Source organism: Astyanax mexicanus, chromosome 3, assembly GCF_023375975.1.
Source record: "Astyanax mexicanus isolate ESR-SI-001 chromosome 3, AstMex3_surface, whole genome shotgun sequence".
NCBI classification, from domain to species: domain Eukaryota; kingdom Metazoa; phylum Chordata; class Actinopteri; order Characiformes; family Acestrorhamphidae; genus Astyanax; species Astyanax mexicanus.
In genome coordinates, this window is record NC_064410.1 from 4787461 (window position 1) to 4810368 (window position 22908).

At 39.3% G+C, this 22908-nt stretch overlaps 1 protein-coding gene across 6 annotated transcripts in view; it reads right to left on the bottom strand.

Annotated features, from left to right (window-relative positions):
• Nucleotides 1-22908, bottom strand: part of camsap3 (calmodulin regulated spectrin-associated protein family, member 3) — a 61742-nt gene that overhangs the window by 32419 nt on the left and 6415 nt on the right. For all 6 annotated transcript variants that reach the window (XM_049476063.1, XM_049476065.1, XM_049476062.1 and 3 more), the window contains exon 2: nt 333-598. In XM_049476063.1, coding sequence (XP_049332020.1) covers nt 333-598 — 266 coding nt within the window. The remainder of the gene's footprint in view (nt 1-332; nt 599-22908) is intronic.

The window sequence follows — 22908 nt, forward strand, 5'->3', positions numbered from 1 at the left end:
GGTGGGTCTTTATAGGCTCTAATCCCTTGATTCAAAGCGTAAACAGGACACGCCCCATCCCAGCCCCTCCCTCTGTCCTGGTCAGCAGAGGCTTTACTAAACGCGAGGTAAGAAGTCAACTGCTGGACTGATCTGGATATTTGGACAGGCTCCAGTGAGGCTGGGGGGGGGGGGGGCTCTCTGATCTGAAAACGTGCCCACCAGCAGACGCAGATGCTCAATAATTCACACAGCCGTCATTAGGACGCACCCCCACCACGGGCTCTTCTCTTTTAGAGCGCACCAGATGGGAATGTGCCTAAAAACCACAACCCCAGCACAGCATCTCTTACCATTTTGATGGGCTTGTGGCTGAGGTCAGCTTCGGTCACAGGGACGTTCTGGTCTTTTGGAGACAGGCCCTTTTTGCTGAGGGTCTGCAGGAGAGCACCACTGTCTTTGGGGGGGCCCTCCGCGCCGGAGCCCCCAGCCAGGAGCAGGCCGTAGGTGCGGCAGTAGAGGTCGGGCGACAGCAGCAGCCTGGTCACTGGAGGCTTGAGGTGCTCCTGCTCGTACTGGTCACAATAGAAGGGGTCTCTCAGCTCCACTGGAACGTTTTCTAGGAAAACATTCATACAGGAAAGGAAACAATCAGTTCGATTATTTTCACACACAACACAGACACAAATACGCATTGTGTGTAACATAACACAAGCAGCACTTCTGGATATTAATCAGTAGTTTTTAGGGCATTTTAGGTATTACTTTTTAATTTAAATAAAATATTACCATGATTTTCATACTATGAGATAATAAAATATATAATGATAATATCAAATAAAATGCTGTGTGTCATTATTTACCATATTTTATCATCACACAATAAGATGCACAATCAATGAACGTCTATTTTTTTAATCTATTTTCATGCATAAGGCACATTGGATTATTACATTACATTACATTACATTACATTACATTTGGCAGACGCTTTTGTCCAAAGCGACTTACAATAGTCAAGTACAATGTAAAATAAGTTTCAAGGTAAAACATCTTTGGATAGGGATAAAAGGAGGACAAGGGGAGTAATAGGATAGAGGAGTGAAGGAGAGGAAGAAGGAAATGAGGTTAGAAGTAGTTAGTGTGTTAGAGGTGTTAAGAGAGTAAGTGCTCTTTGAAGAGTTCTGTCTTCAGGAGTTTCTTAAAGATAGCGAGAGATTCTCCTGATCTGGTAGTGGAAGGTAGTTTGTTCCACCATTGGGGAACTCTGTATGAGAACAGTCTGGATTGCTTTGTGTGAGTTTTTGGCAAAGCGAGGCGACGTTCACTGGAGGAGCGCAGCGGCCGGGAGGTAGCGTAAGCCTTCAGGAGCGAGTGCAGGTAGGAAGGAGCCTGTTCTGTCATCACCTTGTAGGCGATTGTAAGAGCTTTGAATTTGATGCGAGCATCAACTGGTAGCCAATGGAGCTCAATGAGCAGCGGGGTGACATGTGCCCGTTTTGGCTGGTTGAAGACCAGACGTGCTGCTGCGTTCTGGATCATCTGGAGTGGTTTTACTACACAGGCCGGGAGGCCAGTTAGCAGGGCATTGCAGTAGTCGAGGCGTGAGATGACGACCGCTTGCACCAGGAGTTGGGTGGCCTGTTGCGTCAAGAACGGTCTAATTTTTCGGATGTTATAGAGCGCAAAGCGGCAGGACCGAGCAACCGAGGCCACATGGTGCGTGAAGGAGAGTTGGTCATCAACCAGAACACCCAGGTTCCTAGCAACCTTTGTCGGTGAGAGAGAGTCGATGCTTATAGAGAAGTTGTGTTGAAAAGATGGTTTTGCTGGTATAACCAGAAGTTCAGTCTTTGAGAGATTTAATTGAAGGTGATGCTCCTTCATCCATGAGGATATGTCAGAGAGACACTGCGATATCCGTGCAGAGATTGAGTGATCTTCAGGTGAGAACGACAGGTATAGCTGGGTGTCATCAGCAAAGCAATGGTAGGAAAATCCGTGTGAGCGGATAACCTGACCAAGAGAGGTGGTGTATATGGAGAAGAGAAGGGGTCCCAGTACCGAACCTTGGGGAACCCCAGTGGATAAGGAGCGGGCTGAGGACAGCTGTCCTTGCCACGACACCTTGAACGAGCGCCCAGTGAGGTACGATCTGAACCATGACAGCACATTGTCTGCGATCCCCATGTTTGAGAGTATAGTTAGGAGGAAGTCATGGTTGACTGTGTCAAATGCGGCCGAGAGGTCCAGCAGAATGAGCACTGAGGACTGACCTGCAGCTCTGGCAGTTTTCAACGCTTCAGTCACAGACAACAGGGCCGTCTCGGTAGAGTGTCCTTTTTTGAACCCAGATTGGTTCTGGTCCAGAAGGTCATTCTGGGAGAGGAAGCCAGAGACCTGATTTAAAACAGCTCTTTCTAGTGTTTTTGAGAGAAAGGGTAGCAGTGAGACCGGTCTGTAGTTGTCAACCTGGGCGGGGTTGAGAGAAGGCTTTTTAAGCAGTGGTGTCACATGTGCTTGTTTGAAAGCAGTCGGGAATACACCAGAAGTTAAAGAGGCATTGATCGTGTGAGTGATAGCCGGAATGATTGCAGGTGCGATAGTTTGCAGTAGGTTTGAAGGAATTGGTTTTGAAGGTTTGAAGGAATTATAAGGCGCATGATTATATGGTACATTATAAGGAGACACTAGTAAGGAACACAGGTGTTACAATCTAGTTTCCCTTCTAATTCAGCTGGACTCACCACTGAGTGGTGGTGGTGGGGGTAGCTAACTTAACTTAACAAACTGTAATTCTTTGAAAAAACAGGATTTCTCTCTCTGGAAAACTGTTTACTTGGGTGAGTTAAGCACTTCTGTTAATTTACAGTAAGATTTGATTTCCAGATTTCCAGTAAGGCTGGGGTGCAGCAGATTTAGCATTAGCATTAGACAGTACTACACTAAGGAACCCTGATTGTTTGAATAAGCCAGGGCGATATCAGGTAGCGGTTCGTTGCACGTAACTTAATTTAACACAGTGAATGTGTAGGCTACAGCCCGATATCCTCGCCTCTGAGTGGTTAAAGAGCAAGTGCTTAGCACGGTTAGTGGCTAATGCTAATGCTGCTCCAGCAGTGCTAGCTAAGGTTAGCAGCAGTCTCCTGGCCGATAATACTCACCTGTGAGCAGTTAAAAAACTAGTGCTTTACGCTGTTTGTGGCTAATGCTATTACTGCTCCAGTCTTGGTGCTGAAGAAACTTCACTGAAACTCCTGTAGTGGCTTTACTGCTCTTTACAACCTAACTGGTAAAATTAAAGGATTTTAAATGAGGAGTGCAAATTTGAAATCAATACATTTAAAAAAAAAAATCAATATTGTCAACTGGATATCTCAACAGTAGTATCCACTACATAATTAACTATTTTTGAAAGAGCTTACAACTGGTTTTGCAGCAAATTAGTAGTCTTGTATTGAGCGACCGTGTCAATGGTGATGTTTTAAAGCATTGAAAACACTTTAGAAGTCCAGACTTTCATTTTAACTGGGTCTGAGAATCCAATTATTGCTTATTGGTATTGCTCATCCTGCTTTGCAGAACAGAAAATGTAAAATATTCAGTTACTAATTAGAAACAGTTGCAAACAAACACATGATGCTTGTTGCAACATCTGTCAGTATCCTCGGGCATGGAACCAAACTTGTCTCGAAGCAAGAGGAACAAATGTCAACATTTTAGCAGTGTTAATCGGTGTCAGGGCTGAGTGGCTCTTGTATTAAAGGCACTGTTTACACTTTTAATCCAGTGGAAATTGTACACAGGCTGGTGTCTGTATTTGGCTCTGGCTCTGTAAATGCAAAAGAAACCTAGTGGCTCAGGCCAGGAAACACAGGATCGTGAAAAGGGGAGGAGCAAGGGTAAAGACACTTGTGAACACTGGTGTGGCATTCGGACAGTAGAGAGACCTCAGACCATTGAAAGGCATGAGAAAGTATGATGTTTTTTTTTTGCTGTTACTGTGCATTAGATAGGGAACACTCATTTTTTCATTATTGTTTTGTCCCATTTGCAAATGTTTGTGATAGACGAACAGATAATAAACTGTTTTGCGTAGCAGCTGCAACTGTAGCAACCTTTTTTAAACCCACAGCCTGAATAAATGTGGGCGGTGGAGCTTCTGATATTTGAAATGAACTGCAAAAACAGTCATTATCCAGAATCACATACAGCAGCTTTTAATAAACACATTAAGACACAAGAGAATGGATTAAACAATCATCCTAAAACCTAAATGTTGTCCATAATGTGCTCATTGATATAGCATTGAAAAGCAGTTTGTACACATAATATCTCCAAAAGTATCTAGACACACCTTTAAAAGCAGTGAATTCACTACTAGTGACTTTAAGGTGCATCTGTTGCTCACACTGGTATCAAACTATACCTACACAACCTGTACAACCTAGTGCTGGCCATTACACTGCCATACCACTAGAGGTGCTGTGTAGAACAGTACCACCAAAGTAGCGGCTACAGCTCACAAGCTAAAGCTAGCCAGTTAGCATAACAAGCGAATACACTGGAGTAATGGTAGCTTAGCACTGTAGAGTCAAAAGCTCATCTCACTCAGTCCTGCCTGATAAAGTCAGATAAAATGAGAACAGCATTTTATCTGAGGAGCTCCTGCTGCTGCTCCTCGATGTATGAGTGTTTTTACCTGAGTAAAATAGAAAAACAACAGCAATTATTAACTTAGAGTGTAGAAATAATGAACCAACATCAAAATGGTCCACCATTGAGTTTAAGATCTTAACAGAAGAATAGATGTTGCCACTGAAATAAAATGTGAGCTAAACTCTCTATGAACATGCTTAAATTTAGAAAGATCTTTAAGGGATGCAGGTGTCTACAACCCTCTGAACATGCAGTGTAAACCTATACTGGAATAAACACACACAAACACACATATACAGACAGAGAGAGGACAAACCAGTAAAGCAAGCCTATCCCACTCTATCCCGGGGGGCCCAATCATCTGACCGACTGAGCAAAGCAAGGGTTATGCGAGGCATAATCGCATGCGTCCTCAAGGCTAACCACCACCTACAAGAGCAAGCAGAGCAATACAGGGTGACGGCCATGACACTCTGGCTCAAGCTTAATGTATCTGGGCTTCTTCTGCACCATTTGGACCCCTGACTGACAGTTCTCTGCGTGTGACACCTTCTTCCTACTTCACTTCCAGCCTTCAGTATACAGACCAGTCTATGTCATCAATAGGGTTTTAGGCTCTGAGTGGATAGGTGGGTGGGGGCCACCTATCCACTCAGAGCCTAAAACCCTATTGATGAGAAATTCATATATTATATAGATGTATTAAACACAGAGTGAGCTATTTTAAGCTTTTATTTCTGCTTTAGTTGATGATTACAGCTTACAGCCAATCAAATGAAAACCCAAAAATCAGTGTCTCAGAAAATTTGATTATATTATATAAGGCCAATTGGCATTTTTGGCTCTGTGGGCAGTGTGCCAAGTCCAGCTGGAAAATGAAATCTCCATAAATGTTGTCAGCAGAGGAAAACATGAAGTGCTGTAAGATTTTGCAGGAAAACAAAACTGCACTGACTTTAGACTTAATAATAAAACACAGTGGATCAACACCAGCAGATGACATGTCTCTCCAAACCATCACTGATTGGTGGAAACTTCACACTGGACCTCAAGTAGTTTGGACTGTGTGTCTCTCCACTCTTCCTCCAGCCTCTGCTCCCTTGATTTCCTTCAAATGAAATGTAAAATGTACTGATGATCAGTGATGGTTTGGAGAGTCATGTCATCTGCTGGTGTTGATCCACTGTGTTTTATTATCAAGTCTAAAGTCAGTGCAGTTTTTTCCCCGCAAAATCTTACTGCACTTCATGCTTCCCTCTTTTATTCAGATGTGGATTTCATTTTCCAGCAGGACTTCTCACACTGCCCACACTGCCAAAAGTACCAATTGGTCTTATATAATACTAAAATTTTCTGAGATTTTGGGGTTTTTATTTGATAATCATCAACAATAAAATAAATAAACGCTTAAAATAGATCACTCTGTGTGTAATACACAGTTTCACATTTGTGAGTTTCACATTTAAAATTTAATTACTAAAATAAAGTAACTTTTCAATTATATAAAAATGTATATGCACATTTTGAAGTACAAATGCTTGGTTGTAGATCATTAACGATGGAAAGATCAATAGGATACAGACTGAAATACGCTGATTTTCAGACCAAAGACACTCGAGTACATCACTCAGCCGAATACAGTGAAAAAACGAAAATGAAAGGAAAAAAATAAATAAAAAGACAACAACCAGAAAATACAGCTAGCACAACAAAAACATGCCTGCAAAATGTGCAGAGCACACCAAATTGAAACCAAAAGTACAGAAGTAAAAGTCAGAAGGCTTAAGGAATCCAACGTCCAACTTTTATCATAAGATTATCAGCTCTGTATATTCTTTTACATTGTTGACTTCTGCCACTTAATATGATTCTAAAATCACTGTACATACTCATTTTTTGCAAATGTTTATAACTTTATAAAATGTACATGCCAGACAATTTTTAATGAATGCTTTAAAGAATAAGTAAATGTCTATACATCATAGGTTTACACACACTTACTCATTTAAATGGAGATAAGTGTTTTTCATAGGACAGACACGATATAAACTGCTAACTAAAACAATTATACAATAAATACACTTAAAACTTCACAGTAAATAATAGACTACTTTGAAGACAGAACATCCCTATTATCACAATATGGATTTTTAATATCATGATATTTCTGTGTCACGATATATTGTATATGATATAATATTGCCCACCCCTTTTAGTTAGAATAATTTTTTTGTGCCCTCGTGATACCAAAGACACACAGACATGCTCTAAATCCAGCTGTGCGATGCGTACTTAAACAGTAAACTGTAGATATCTAAAACAGGGCCCACATTGTTTGTTGTTTGGTCATTCCCAAGTCAGTTCACTACATAGTGAATTTCTATATGGCGAATAGTGAATGAGTAGTTAATGAAGTAATGAACCACTCAGAACTCTCCGAGCTCTACTGCACCACAATTTTACAAAACTAGAAGACACATTTTTTGGAGCTTTAGGGCAAAGGAATACTGCTAAAAATGTAACCTGAACCACTTCACCAACAGGGAAGCAATGACCCACATACATACATACATAAAGCTCCAGCTACAATGGCCCATTCTCAGACACACTACACCCGTCTCTCACACACTGCTGAAGGCAGTTTTCACCTGAATTTGACTCATCTTAGCTTAATGCTGGTTAAACAAGCACCAAAAACAAACACAAAGAGGTGCGAGAGTCAAGCCTGAAACATATACTATACACACACACACACATACTCACACACACCCTCCCACTGCAAACTGGTTCTGCTGCATTTACAGCCAATCAAAACCACAGTGTTCTGGGACTACAGTACATGCCCTGCACACACACACACACGCGTACACACACACACACACACACACACACTCTAAAGAGGCAATTAAAAGCAGCCGGACCTGTTCCAAGATGAGGGGAAGGACACATTCTAGGACAAGGAAAAGGTTCGGACTGAAACAGGCACTGCTTACAGAAACCTAGAGGTGGTTTCCCAGGTTGCCACACCCAATAAACAGGCGTGTCAATTACAATAATTAGAGAGGTGAATATGCAAGAAGACAGCATGAATCTATCGCAACACCTGTTAAGAAATCCATTTTAGAGTCAAAGCCACACTACACTAGCCCTCGTAAAAGAAAAGTGCATTTAAGCTTATTTTTAAATTACATAAGTTTTAATTTTAAAATATGTACTTAAATACATACAAAACGTATAATTTTGGAACAACTTATGGGAATTTAAGCATATATCAGTTGTAATTAAGCTATATTTAAACACAACATAAAAGTATTAGATTGTGCTTTTGAGAGCTTTTTCCATACAACTTCTGCAAACTTAATTCGATTTAAATATGTGTTTTTTAAACACCTTTTTAATACACTTGAAGTATATTATAAATATACTACCTTGCGTATTGATGCACATAATGTGTACACCTTAATGACACTGGAAAAAAAAACTACTCTAAAGTGCATTTATCATTTATTTTTCCATCAACACAACATATAATTTAAAGCATACTGCTTAAAAAACATTTTAGAGAAATACAGACAAAGCATATTTAATGTGTATTTTCATAAAGTATATTAAATAAAAAAAAAAAAAAAAAAAAAACATATACAGGTGCTGGTCAACGAATTAGAATAATTTGAAATAGTGCAATCATGAAATTCTTTGAATGCATTTTTTGTGCAGAAAGCAAATCAGGTGTTCACCGCACCTGTCCTACTCTTTAGACTAATCACAGAACTCGTTACCTGGAAAAATTTGCTCAGCTGAGCTTTCCAAAAGGCCCATTTAGGCCATTTAACTGTGACACTGTTGTTTTATTGAATTAGAATAATGGAGAAACCGTTTCATTGAATTAGAATAAATGCTCGAATTTTTGTTTTCTGTGAAGAGTGTTCACTGTGCAGTATAAAGTCAGGGTTGAGTAGAATTTCTAAGTTGTAAAATCAATCATGGGTAAGCAGCGCAACCTCTCAACCGGAATAGTGGCTCAAATTCAAGCCCTTCGCCAACAAGGCTTGACCCAAACTAAAATTGCTGAGCAGCTCGGCATCAGCCAGTCTTCCGTCTGCAAAGCTCTCAAGAAAAACTGCAGCAAGCGCACCAACTGTTCCGGCGTCCGAAAAACTTCTGCTCGCGACAACAAGCAGCTGAGAAAGATCGCAGTCAGCAACCGGTTCAAGTCCACTTCCGAGCTCACCGACTTGTGGAACAAGCAGACCGGCGCTGACGTCTCCAGATCAACCACTTACCGTCGTCTGCGCGAACTCGGCTTCAAATCTCGCGTTCCAGCAGTAAAACCGATGCCGAACAAGAAACAAATGGAGAAACGGCTGAAGTGGGCCAAAGAACACGGCGAGTGGACTGCTGAAGACTGGCAGAAAGTGGTCTTCAGTGACGAATCACGCTTCTGCATCTCCTTCGGTGACCAAGGGCGTCGTGGTGGCGAAACCTACAACCACGAGTGCGTGAAAAGATCCGTCAAGTTTCCCCAGAGCGTTATGGTCTGGGGATGCATGTCCGCTCGAGGTGTAGGGAAACTCTGCTTCCTCAAGAAGACTGTCAGTGCTGCCGTATATCAAGATGTTCTGGAAACGTTCCTGATTCCGACTGTTGAGGAACAGTTCGGCGAAGAAGACTTCATATTTCAACAGGATCTTGCACCGGCTCATGCGGCAAAGTCGACCAAAGATTGGTTCACAAAAAAACAGCTTGAAGTTTTGGCATGGCCGGCCAACTCGCCTGACCTCAATGTCATTGAAAACCTTTGGGCCGTCGTCAAGCGGAAAATTCGCGACAGAAAGCCTACTACGCTGGACCAACTGAAGCAGAACATCGCCACTGCCTGGGAAGCTGTGAGTGCGAAAACTTGCGACAAGCTGGTCAAATCGATGCCGCGGAGACTTCAGGCAGTCATACAAGCCAAGGGGGCAGCCACAAAATACTGAGAAAGTGATGATTGTAATTATGATAAAAATTATTCTAATTCAATGAAACGGTTTCTCCATTATTCTAATTCAATAAAACAACAGTGTCACAGTTAAATGGCCTAAATGGGCCTTTTGGAAAGCTCAGCTGAGCAAATTTTTTTCCAGGTAACGAGTTCTGTGATTATTCAAAGAATTTCATGATTGTACTATTTCAAAATATTCTAATTCGTTGACCAGCACCTGTATATGTATATATATATATATATATATATATATATATATATATATATATATATTCTCTTTTAGTAATCTTTACCCAAATTGAACATACTTTTAATATCCTAATTATTTTTTGCTTTTACAAGGGAGGATCAGGGGCAGCTCAATACAGGACAGGAGATTTGTACTAATATTATACTATTATACTAAGTATTAGGCTTTTTAGGAAAAGCCTAAAAGCCTAATACATTACAATTAAAAATAGAGGAAATAAAAAAATAAACACAAAGGTAATGTAGGTTAAAAATAAACCATGGAAATGTTCATGGTGTTCATGTAACAGCCGTTTCCTATGTAGAGCTGAAAAACCCAGAATGCAAAGCAGGATGCAAAGGCCACAGCACAGGCTGATGAGTGGAATCGATAGAGCTGTTGTTTCCCTGCAGGACTGGCAGTAAATGAATGAGCGTTCTGTGTTGCACCTTGAAAGAAAAGCAGGAAAAGAACCATACCTGAAAACAGAGAAGGTTGTGGAAATTTCTCAGCCGGACAGAATAGAGCTTAAAGCTTAAAGATCTCATTTCATCGTTTTTTCATTCATTTTAAAATGTCTAGTTGTGGTCTGTAGTATAAATGAATGCCATGTGAGCTGGTTTTGTGGATTTTTACTTTTAACTAGTGTAAACAGAACCGTTTTAAACATACACCTACCTATCTCAATTGTATTTCGCAGGTGGTGTTCCATAAACAAATTCTAACCATTTGTTCCTATTACTGGGCTAAGTAGATAACAAGCATATATATATATATATATATATATATATATATATATATATATATATATATATATATATACTCAATTATGTGATATTTGCACAAATAACACAGGAATGAACTGCAATGCTGTTTCTAACGCGGTTAGCTCCTTCCTGATGAGACGGCGTCGCTGCAGCTCTGCCTGTGGGTGGTCGCGAGCCAAGGTGGGCGGGGCCATAAATACTAATTCACAGGTTGATGTAGATACAGTGCTTTTCCTGATCGACTCATTTTTCTGAACATTTTCTATTACTAGCTACTGCAGACAATGGTGGTTAAGGAAGTTTCATACGCAGCATGCTACTGTATTTCACAAAAAACAAGAAAAAGTGGATTTTAGCAGAAAGACACTATTAAACATTTCCAAAAACTCTCCTCAAAAAAAGATCAAGCATTTGCACTCAATTTATATTTCTTTATTTACATTGATTTAGCTATCACTGAAGTAGGTCAGGGAGTTGATTGACCTTAACAATCAATACATTGACTGCTGTTCAGACAAATATTGCAGCAAAATGTAATGACCAACATCAAATTCTGACTTTGAACGAATATGGTCATATGTATTTGTTGTAAGGTTGCCTATATAGACTTTGAAACTGTTAGAAAAATAGTTATAAGCTATTTTTGGCTTATTTTTTTAGCCATGTTTCTAAAGTTACCATTGTCAGTTTCTAAATTCAGATAGTGATCATGTGGTTTTACATTTTCCAATAAAACAGCCATGAATTAAAAGCAGCAACACAGAGAAAATAATATAAGTAAAATACCACGGGAACGAACTGGCATGTTGTTTCTAGAGCTGTTAGCTTCTATCTGACGAGAAGGCGTCACTGCCCGGCTTCAGTTCTGTCCGTAGGCGGCCACGAGCCGAGATGGGTGGGGCCATGAATACTAATTCACAGGTTGATGTAGACACGGTGCTTTTCCCGATCGACTCGTTTTTCTGAATATTTTCTTTTACTACCTACTGCAGACAACAGACAATAGAGACCTATTGTATTTCACAAAGAACAAGAAAAAGTGGATTTTAGCTGAAGGAGGACCTTTAAAACTTTTGCATTTTACTTTTTTGCTTTGCTTCCTAACTTTCACCCAACATAGCTAATATTATTAAAACAGTTCATCTACAAGGCCATGTCTTGTACTTTAACCATAATAGTCCTTCAGAAAAAGCGTTTGAGATTTGAGATTTACTCATTTCTGTTCAATAAAACGGTCATTAAAAAAAAGTTCAGCTGAGTTTAGCCTTCAGAGTCCTGAGAAAAAAAAGAGACATGACTGTGAAAGCAAACTATAATCTCTTCATAAGCACACACACTACGTGAAGGACTGGGCCTACACTAATCAACATCACACCACTTTCTTTCACACGCACACACTCAAACCAACTCAATCATCAGGGAGGTGAAGGGTTGAGGCTGAGAGGTTGAACTGATTCCATTTAAAAAGCATCAGGGATGAATGAGAGCTAAAATTAGCCTGCAGACGTAGACAGCAGCCCTGAATATCCCTTAAGCCTTAAAAAAAAGTTGGCTTAAAAAAAAGAAAGACTGCAAAAGTAAACGGAGAGCTTCCGTAGTGTCTTTGGGAGTCATCAGCAACTCCTACTGTCTCAGTCATGTGGATCAGTCATGAGATTGAACAACTCAATCTCACTCACTTCAAGTCGAACTACATATTTTCTACTGACTGTCTTTTAAACACAAAGAAAGATGCCTGAGAAGGACTTGGAGAGAGAGGGCACCCACTTGATACCCAGCATTAGTGTCTGCTTAGTACAAACTAGGGCTACACAATATTGTAAAACAGCAAAACAACAGTAATCGGCCCTTTAATCAGACATTTAATTGGCTTTTTAAAAGGTAAATAAGAGCGTTTGTTTTTCTGGGATTAAAAGCGTAAATTCAGCTGAAACTGGAAATATCTGCACAAAACTGAGCTGGACAAGCACGTGCCCAACCATGTGGATGGAGGTCATGCGGTTACCTCGTGTTTACTCCTGCCCCCCCCTCGCGCTTCTCAGGCAGCAGCAGCCGCTCACTCACACAGACACAGAGACAGCGCTGTGTATCTTCTATAAGTTCTTGTGTCAAAAATCATAGCATTGCAACATGACGTGTTTGATTTAATTGCCTTAAGTGACATCACACGTCCTGCGATGTGACTATTGCGCATGCGCACATCATGATGATGATGATGCTAAAACAAAATATATTGTGCATCTCTACTGTATAGGTCACATTCTGAAATGCTAAACCCAAAACTCTTTTGCAAAATGACTCTGCACTTCTATCCCTGAACTGTCTGGTGTGTTTGCACTCCCAGCATTGGGAATGTTGGTCGGATGGTACAGAAATTTAAGTCCTCATTAGCAGACCACTTGTTCTGCTTTGCTACATCCATAAAAAAGACTGCATCTGGCTGTAAAAATCACTCAGCTAAAAACAGACAGAGATACATTTCTCTATTTTGTTTGTTTCAATCACAACAGTCCACACCATCTAAACACGTACCATCTTAAAACTTTAAAAAGATTTTCTTCTCAAAATGTGTAATAGATTTTAGCTAATCTATAGATAAGATCACTTAGCTTTTAGAAAATCTAGAACCCATCAAGTCACACCCCAGTTTGAATACCAGTATAGTTTTCTCCAGTTTCGTTTAATAAGTAATTACAGCCTGGCTCAACTTCCTGTAATCTGTAATCGATGGTTCGCAAAGTCCAAACCATTAAGACTTTCCATCTATAAGGTTCTATAAGGCTGCAAACAAACTGAACTATGGTTTATTAGATCCAAATTTAGATTTTTCAGTCCACACTGTGGCTTGTGGCACCTTTCACATAGGGGTGGGCGATATGGCCCTAAAATAATATCACGATATTTCATGGTATTTTTGCGATCACGATACTCTTGTCGATATGACAAAACACTTTTAAAAAATCTATTTGAAAAATACACTATACACTGCAAGAAAATAAAAAACATGTATTATTACATACAATATAATACTGCACACCCCTAAGTGAGATATTAAAAAATACAAGAATTTTATCAAATTTGAAACAGAAGTTAATGATCAAGAGAGTCATGACGCTAATAATAATGCACTCCAAATATCTCCATATATCCAGGATTAAAGTTAAATACATGATACTGGACAGATATAATCTGTCTCCAGTAGATATATAGTGGGAAATGGGATGGCTGATATGGCACGATATTTTAGGGTATAATATCGTTCACGATATAAAATAAATTGACGATATTATCGTGTGCGATACGATATGGCAGAGCCCTACTTTCACATGTGCCGTTTTAGTGTGGACGAACTGAAAAGTCCAAAAAAAAAACAAAAAAAAAAAACCAGATCAAACAATGCAGGTGGGAAAAGCACCCTCAGTGTTTCAGTACCAGAACAGAAATATTTTTATTTTTATTATATATTTTAGTATTGTACTTCTCTAACTGCTGCTCATTAAATCTAAATAAAGTGAGTAGCCGAGGTTGAGGGACTTCTGTAATTATGAAACACGTTTATCGAGAATCCCCTCTTCACAGCGGAGAGCAGAGGCTTGTCTCCAGTTTTAAGAGGGTTGTCATGGGAACGTGGCGCGCAGAGTACACTTTATTTTGATTGGAGGGCATCGCAGCTGGCACAGTGGTCAGATGGCAGCAGGCCTTTCTGACTCAAACCCCTCTATAAAAGTCAAGATCAGTGAATGTGAAAGAGTGAATGTGGGGATATGAAGGCACAGTGAGAAAGGGAGCATCGGAGCGTGGCTAAACCACAGCGTACTGATGTGAGGCCTTATTAAAAATGATGAAATGTTTCACAGATCTGGGTATACAGCTTTTAACCACAGCTACCGCACACCCACTCACACACTAATCCACTTTTATAATGAAGAGCGTTTTTTTCCACTCATTTTGACTAATTCTTCTGATGTTTTTTCTTAATTATCCATTAATTTCAGCCCATACCAAATCCCAGTCTCCTCTACCAAACTGCATGTCCCCAAACTCGAATCTACAACCATATGCATGTGTCAATTTATTGCAATAAGGAGGCATACCTCCCTTACTTCCTCTTTAAAAGCAATATAATACCACATTTGTTTAGGAGCAGTACTTTAACCCAATCTGCACCAAGCAGCATTTCATCCTATTTTTCTCCCAATTTATCTGGGCAAATTGTGATTGTGATGCCACAACACCAGTAGGGTGAAGACTAGCAAATGCCTCCTCCGAAATGTGAAATCAGACTCCAGCTGCTGCTGATGCAGCATTGTCGAGTAGCATCACAGCGCTAACACTCGGAGGAAAGCACAGTGACTCGGTTCTGATACATCAGCTCACAGATGCAGCCTTGTGCTGATCCACATCACCCTAGGAGTGATGAGGGGAAAGAGCGTCATCTACTGTACCCACCCTGAGAGAGCAAGGCCAATTGTGCTCTCTCAGGGTTTTGGCAGCTGATGGCAAGCTGCATGACTGGGATTTAAACCAGCAATCTCTTAATCATATAGTTGCAGCATTTTAAACCGCTGGACCAAAGATTAATAAATTCAAGAATGCCTTAATACATCAACATAAAGCATATAAAAGCCTAGAAAGAAGTCCCACAGTTTCTAAACATTTAAGAGCCATCGCCCTCCGGTGAGAATCAGTGATTAATCCATTGAAGAAAACGCCTAATAATAAACTCTCCTTTTAAAAGTTCTCTCAAAATTACTTCATGACTCGTTTACTGTTTAATTCCTTTTATTCGTTTTCAGCACAAACCCACATTTGTCTGAGGAGAGCTCTGTGTCATCTCTGAGTTTCCCCACACCTGTGTTTACACCAGCTCAGATCCTGATATCAACACATGGACTTGTTAAACAATGTTTTGAATCACGGATTCGAATTTGTATTCGATACATGAGCTGATTCACTCAATTCTGAGTAAACATGAGGTAACCGCATTGCCTTTATCCACATGGTTGGGCATGTGCTCGTAAATGCTTGTGTCGAAAGCTGTGCACCTCGGTACAGCACAGTTTTGCAGTACAGATATTTCTAGTTTCAGCTGAATTCACGCTTTTAATCCTAGAAAAACAAACGCTCTTATTTACCTTTTAAAAAGGAATTTAAAGGCCTGATTAAAGGGCCGATTACTGTTGTTTTGCTGTTTTCCTCGGGTTTTGAGAGCTTGGTGCTCGGCGCTGACTCAACTCTTGATTGGTCTGGATGCGAGACAGTGTGCGCGTGTGGGCAGGGCTGGTGACGTCATAAGCCCTGCATTGTTTAATATTGCGATATTGTTTGATATATCATCGAAAAAAGAAAATTTGCAATGTAAATTTTTTTTTCCAATATCCTGCAACCCTACTGGAATATCACTGTTTATCTTTGTGATCATCATGATTAGCAAACCAGTCTCAAATTCTCCATAAATATCCTGTAGTACATACCAGTCCTAACCTCTGCAGTAATGCCTCATGTCAAGCCGTGGATATTATCCAGCTGGATTCATTTCAAGCCCCAGAGTTTAACCATTTCTTGCAGGAGGTCACGTTCCACCTCATGTTAAGAGAAAAAAGAAAAAAGAAAACAGAAACATGTGGTCCTGGCAGCTCAGTGGATAAGCATCTGCCCAGCCGCACAACGAGTCTTCCAACAAGGCTTAGAGAAACTGACCACAAGTTCACCCAGGCCTGCTTTACGTCACCTCCCTAAACCCAGATGATGAGCAGTAGATGACACTCAGCTGCCTGTTACAGCCTTTCATTCTGCTGTGGGGATTCCTTATCCGCAAGGCTCGGCTCACAGATGTGTGGAAACAGCTTCTTTTGAAGGCTTTAAAAAATTACAGACAGCGTAAAAAACTCAGCTCTTGAGAACGATGCTCAGAGAAAACGTCACATTCACAATTTGCATAGTTCAGAACAAGCCCAGAAAAGACCCTTGAGGCTATTCAATGTGGCCTGACAAAGTAGGTTAAAATGCACACTACTTTAAGGGTATTTCCTTTTTTATTATTTAATTATTTGTATTTTTTCCCCAATTTTTTCTAACTTTAGCTAGGCCAATTGTCCCACCGCATCACTAGTGATGCCACGATACAAGGAGGGTGAAGACTAGCACATTAAGACTTTGACATATATGAAGTCAGCCACTGCATCTTTTTGATATGCTGCTGATGAGTTTCTTTGATTTTACCAAATTGAAAACCTCTAGAATATAATCAAGGAGAAGATGGATGATCACGAGACATCAAACCAAGTTGAACTGCTTGAATTTTTGCACCAGGAGTAAAGGCATGAAGTTATCCAAAAGCAGTGTGTAAGACTTGTGGAGAAGAACATGCCAAGATGCATGAAAACTGTATTGATTTCTGGACTCTTAAAACTTTATGAATATGAACTTGTTTTTTCTTTGCATTATTTGAGGTCTAAAAGCTCTGCATCTTTTTTGTTAATTCAGACATTTCTCATTTTCTGCAAATAAATGCTCTAAGTGACAATATTTATATTTGGAATTTGGAAGAAATGTTGTCTGTAGTTTATAAAATAAAACAACATTGTTCACTTTATTCAAATACATACATAGCAAAATCAGAGAAACTGATTCAGAAACTGAAGCGGTCTCTTAATAATTGCAGAGCAGCCAGCGCATTTGGAGGAAAGCACAGCGCCATCTACCCAACCCAGAGAGAGCGAGGCCAATTGTGCTCTCTCAGGGCTCTAGCAGCTGATGGCAAGCTACATAACCAGGATTCGAACTAGCAATCTCCCAATCATAGAGGCAGCACTTCAGCCCACTGGACCACTTGGCACACCAATGGTATTATCTTAACTTACAGTGTATTGTTAGGGATGCAACAAAACCAAACAAAATAAAACATTGAGCAAAGGTTGAATACTGGTTATGGTTTTAATTTTGCCATTTTTTACACCTTTGCATTACATTGAATAGCCTAAATGTATGTCTTACTTTTCAAAGGAAAAATAATAAATTGCCATCTAATAATAAATATTGAACATTGAAAATGTTAACATCCCAACAGACATATCAATAAAGCGCAATGTACTTTAATCATTGTTTGGTATAAAAAGCTAGCAACTAGCAACTAATAATATATATTGCAATACAAAATGTTTTTCAGTATCTCTGACATCATTTTAAACAATATCTTGATATTTCAGATTACATGAATTAGCATATACATTTTTCACAGTTGTAGGTATAGATATCTGTTTGGGCATTGTTGGCAGTTTTTCTAAGGCTTTTATATAGTCCATATCTATATTAGAATTAACAGAAATTAAGAAACATATTGTAATTTAAATGTTGACCATATTGTCCAACCCTACTTTCAACACAAGACAATGTATGCTTGACCCAAATTACCAGGTATGGCTTTAAGGAGACCTCCAGCATTACAAATGTTATTCTGGAATTTTTTTGGACCTCCTGGATGAGTTGTCCATGCCCTTTTGGAGTAGGGGGTAGATCCCAAACCAGGGCTGATTAGACTAAAATGTAACCAAAACAACAAAAAGGCTCAATTCTTTATTTACCACAATTCAGCCCCACCAAACTTTATAACAAAGGAAAAATAGACAAAAGCACAAGCACTGGGCGGAGCTGGGTTTGCTGAAAGGCTTTATGAAGAGTGTAAAGCATGTGGCTGTGCTGAACAGTAGATGCTGAAACTGTTAGGGATTTGAATGGGGATTGTCTGACTGCACTCCTCTCACACCGTCAACAGCAGACTCGCCTGACCTGCTGACTCATCATATTGACACACCAATGGGACACAGATGACTAATCATGCTGATGAGCCTCCAGCTGAGAGCTGGGCGGGGTCAGAAGAGCCAGGTTCCTGCTAGGCAACCCACATAATAGTGGCAGCTGGAGGTGAGTGACTGGCATGGGTCAAAATAATAATAATAATAATAATAATAATAATAATAATAATAATAATAGTAATAGTAATAATAATAATTACATTTCATGATGCTTTGGGAGAGTTCAGTACCTAAAAGTAAAAACTGTGAAACTCAAAAACATTATTGTCCCTTAATTTGAAAAAAAAAAAAAAATCCAGTAGAAGCAAATCAGAGCTGAAAAACACGCCAATTCCAAAACACCAAAACTGTTACATCACAGTCTTGACTTGTTTTATTTACACACCCAAAATTTAGAGAACAAACCTCACTGAGTGGTAAAACATGACTGTGACTGCTTATCTTTTTTACAGGGTTCTTGCACCATTTTAAAAGTCAAATTTAATGCTTTTTAAGACCACTTTAAGACCTCGATAAATATAATTTAAGACCCCAAAATGTAATCATAATTTCTTTGGGAGAAAATTATTGAAAAAATATTGTATTGGAAACCTCCGCCAACCTTAGTTCTGTTCCCTATAGTCTAGCTAACTCACCAGTAAGGACAGTATGTTAGCTAGTTCCCCACTAATGTTAACTAGCTCTCTGCTAACCCTAGTTCTCTCCTCTGTAACCTAATTAGCTTGCCACTAATGTTTGCTAGCTCTCCGCTAACCTTAGTTCTCTTCTCTGTAACATATTTAGCTTGCCGCTAATATTAGCTAGCTCTCTGCTAACTTTAGTTCTCTCCCTGGCAACATATTTAGCTTGCCGCTAATGTTAGCTAGCTCTCCGCTAACCTTAGTTCTCTCATCGGTAACTAGCTAGCTCGCAGCTAATGTTGGCTAGCTCTACGCTAACCTTAGTTCTCCTTTCGGTAACATTGCTAGCTTGCCGCTAACATTTGTATGCTAGCTAACTAGCCGCTAATTTTAGCTAGCTCTCTCCCTGGATTAGATGTTTATGGTGGGCCACTGTGTTTTCCCACCTGTATTAAATGCATCTTCTGATAATGTAATACCTACAGCAAACTTCCAGTAAATTTAAGACAATTTAAGACCTTAATTACCAGGATTTTACTATCTCTTCGTCTCTCATCTTTTGCTCTCTCAGAAAGAAACTGACCTACTGCTGCTGAAGGTAACTGGAGGAAAAGAACCAGCTACTTTTTTTTTTAGCAATATTTAGCTGTAAGACCCAAGAAACCCAAACCTGTGGAACTAAGTGGGGGCAAGGTTAAAAGCTAACAATCTACTTTAGCTTACTAACAATATACTGACTGAGAAGAAACAATGAGAAGAGAGCAGCACTATCTGAATTGAGAATAATTAGTGTTTTTGATTCAGTGTAAAAACATCAGACAAAGCTTTTCTAGGAAGAGATGACAGCAATACTAGCAAGCAAGACTGGCAGTAGAGTAAACTGCAAAATAAAGTCATTAAATAATAATGTACTTGTTCCAGTGGCCTACTATAAAAATCCTTTAAATCTCAAATAATCACCAGATTATAAGGCGCAGAAAAGCCAAAGTAAAGCTGAATTGTAGCGTCATACAGGAGTTTAAGTTTAGTTCCCTGACAGTATTAGCATTAGCCTGTAACAGAGCTAAGCACTAGCTAGCTCTTTCGCCATTCAGAGGTGAGTATTATTAGCCTGTAGCCTGCTGCTAACCCCAGCTAGCACTGCTGGAGCAATATTAGCATTAGCTGCTAACCACAGCGCTAAACACTAGCTCTTCTGAAGTTTAAAGGTGAGTATATCGGACTGTAGTCTGCATGTTTACTGTATTAAAACAAGCTACGAGGTACAAAGTGTTCACCACCCCTGCTCCTTACTAGTGTTGCAAAGTGCACCTCATAATCTGGTGCGCCTTATGTATGAAAATAGACCAGTTTATTGATAAATAGACGTTTATTGATAGTGCGCCTTATAATCCGTTGCAACTTATAGTGTGAAGAATACAGTACTTAGTATGTATATATCAAACAACTTCAAATAAATCAACAGAAGTATTATTTTAATGTATAAGCAAGTTAAAAAAGCACTTTTAATAAAGTCAGAACAGGATTCTGAAAATGAAGGAAGACTGCTGACAGTCATGATAAATTATTAACACCTCTCTATCTTTTAAAGCCCTTCCCAGTTGGAAAAGATCTACCATTCGTATCTCGGAGCTAAGCTGAGCTAAGCACCGGTTTCAGTTAAGTGTTATTCATCTTCATTTGAATTTTAACTGGAAAGGCACGCGGGCAGAGTCTGCCAGGCAACGGCACCGTCCCCTGAGCAGCGAGAGGACCGGTGAAGGTAATAGATTTAGATTTATCCGTCAACTGGGACAAAAGCACTAAGGACTAGGCTTGAAGAGATCTGCCTTCTTTCAGAGCAAAGGCAGCCCACACGGTACAAACGCCCACATGCTAAGAAAGTGCTCACATAACACAGGTGGCAATTAGCAGCATGGCGAGCTCTGGGGTGGCAGAGCTCAGAGAGACCTGTAGGCTCCTTCCTCACCGCCTGAAGTGTTCAGCACAGACACACAAGGAGCTCCTTATCATAAAGGGTCATGGGTGAAGGACCAGGGTATTTACTGTTAACTCACAGCATGTACCCAAATCGTACATTAAGTCTTGAATGATTTATTAAATATAAAAAAATAAAAAATAAAAAAATAAAAAAATCACATTTACCTATTTCAGCAAATGGCAAACCTTAAACAATAGAAGCCATAAACAAAGCAATAAAGTTAGCCAATAACAAAACAGTCTTGTTTCTTTTTTATGGACCACAAACACATACTGTACACACACTATGCCTTTTGAGGTAAAATCTTAGAGAAACTTTAATATGGAGAATATGGATGCGAGGCTAACATGGCCTATGGAGAATGACTGACTGGAGGGAGCCCCTAAAAACCTAAAAGTTAGCCCAGCTGACCAGCTACAGTTTTTTTAGCTAGCTAGTTAGCAGCACACAACACTAAAAGGATAACAACACTACCCACTAAGAAATATACTTAAGTACGTAAGTAACTTGCAAAAAATACTTCTTCTCATTCATGTTACAATGCTAAGCTATGCAACGCTAGGCTACGCTATACTATACTATGTGGGTAAAGTGATTTAGTGCAGTAAGGGCAAATTGCAATCTTTTTCCCACGATGAAAGTAAAATCAGTGTTTCGTCCTGAGGTTGTAAACAGGATTTTGAACAGTATATGAGCACTGTTCACCCCAGTCACACACTAACGATTACCGTATTTCTCGTACTTTAAAGGCGAATTTAACATCCTCTAAGTTTTCCAAAAAATCGCCAATGCGCCTTCTGTATAAACGTGGCACACTGCTAGCTAATATCATCCTAATGCTAATGCTGCTGCACCCAGCCTTAGTGGAAATCTGGAAATCTAAGCATCCAGTGCTCGTTTAACTTTGAAAAAAAATAAAACTTTTTTTGTTTTTTTTTGTTTTTTAATAATTTGACTGGATAAGCATTAGAAAGAAACGTAATACAAATCCAGAACATTTTTCTATAGGGTTTTAAATCTTGTAATTAGGGATGCATCAATATTTTTTTTTCCAACTAAGTACGAGTGCATGTATTTTTGTACTTACCAATATGATACCTACTTAGAATACTAACGCAATCAGGATCATTAAGTAACTATGTAGTCAAATGCAACATTAAAGTTAATTAAAGTTAAATTTGATCTATTTGTGTTACATTATATAAACGTCATTTAACTTTTTCAAATATTAAGAAATTAGGAAATTATGCTTAGATACAAATTTTACACTATATATGAATATGTTAATTTTCCCAGTATCAGCCAATCAGATGATGCTTTCAGGGAACAAATAAAAAGTAAATAGATGGGGTGGCTAGATTTTTTTTGTGCATTACTAAATGTTAATTAACACCATTCTATAATAAATGCAGTTGAATCCACGCCTCCAGATTAATGTATTTCAGCATCACAATGTACCTGATGCAAACTGTAAGCTGGACTTGTCATAACTCGCCTCACCCATGAGAACAGGTGCCTGAATTAACTGACTCACTGCGTTCCTGAAGCCATATGAAGCACCATCACTCAGGTGGCACAGAACTACAGGGCTCGAATATCCATCTACTTCCTGAAACACATCCAGCGGGATCATATTTACTTAGGAAAATCCAGTAATCAGAAGATCATTCCCAGGGATGAGAAGTACAGTATAAGCTTACATGGTTTTTTTTTTATTCGTCATAATAGTATAAATATAATTTTCCATTTAAAATGTCATATTTTGGGAACAAACACGTGTGGGAACTACAGTTTTACAATAATATGCAAAGCCTGTGTTGTGTTTTGTTTTACATAATTAAACATATAAAAAGTTGTTTTTCATATAAACAATAT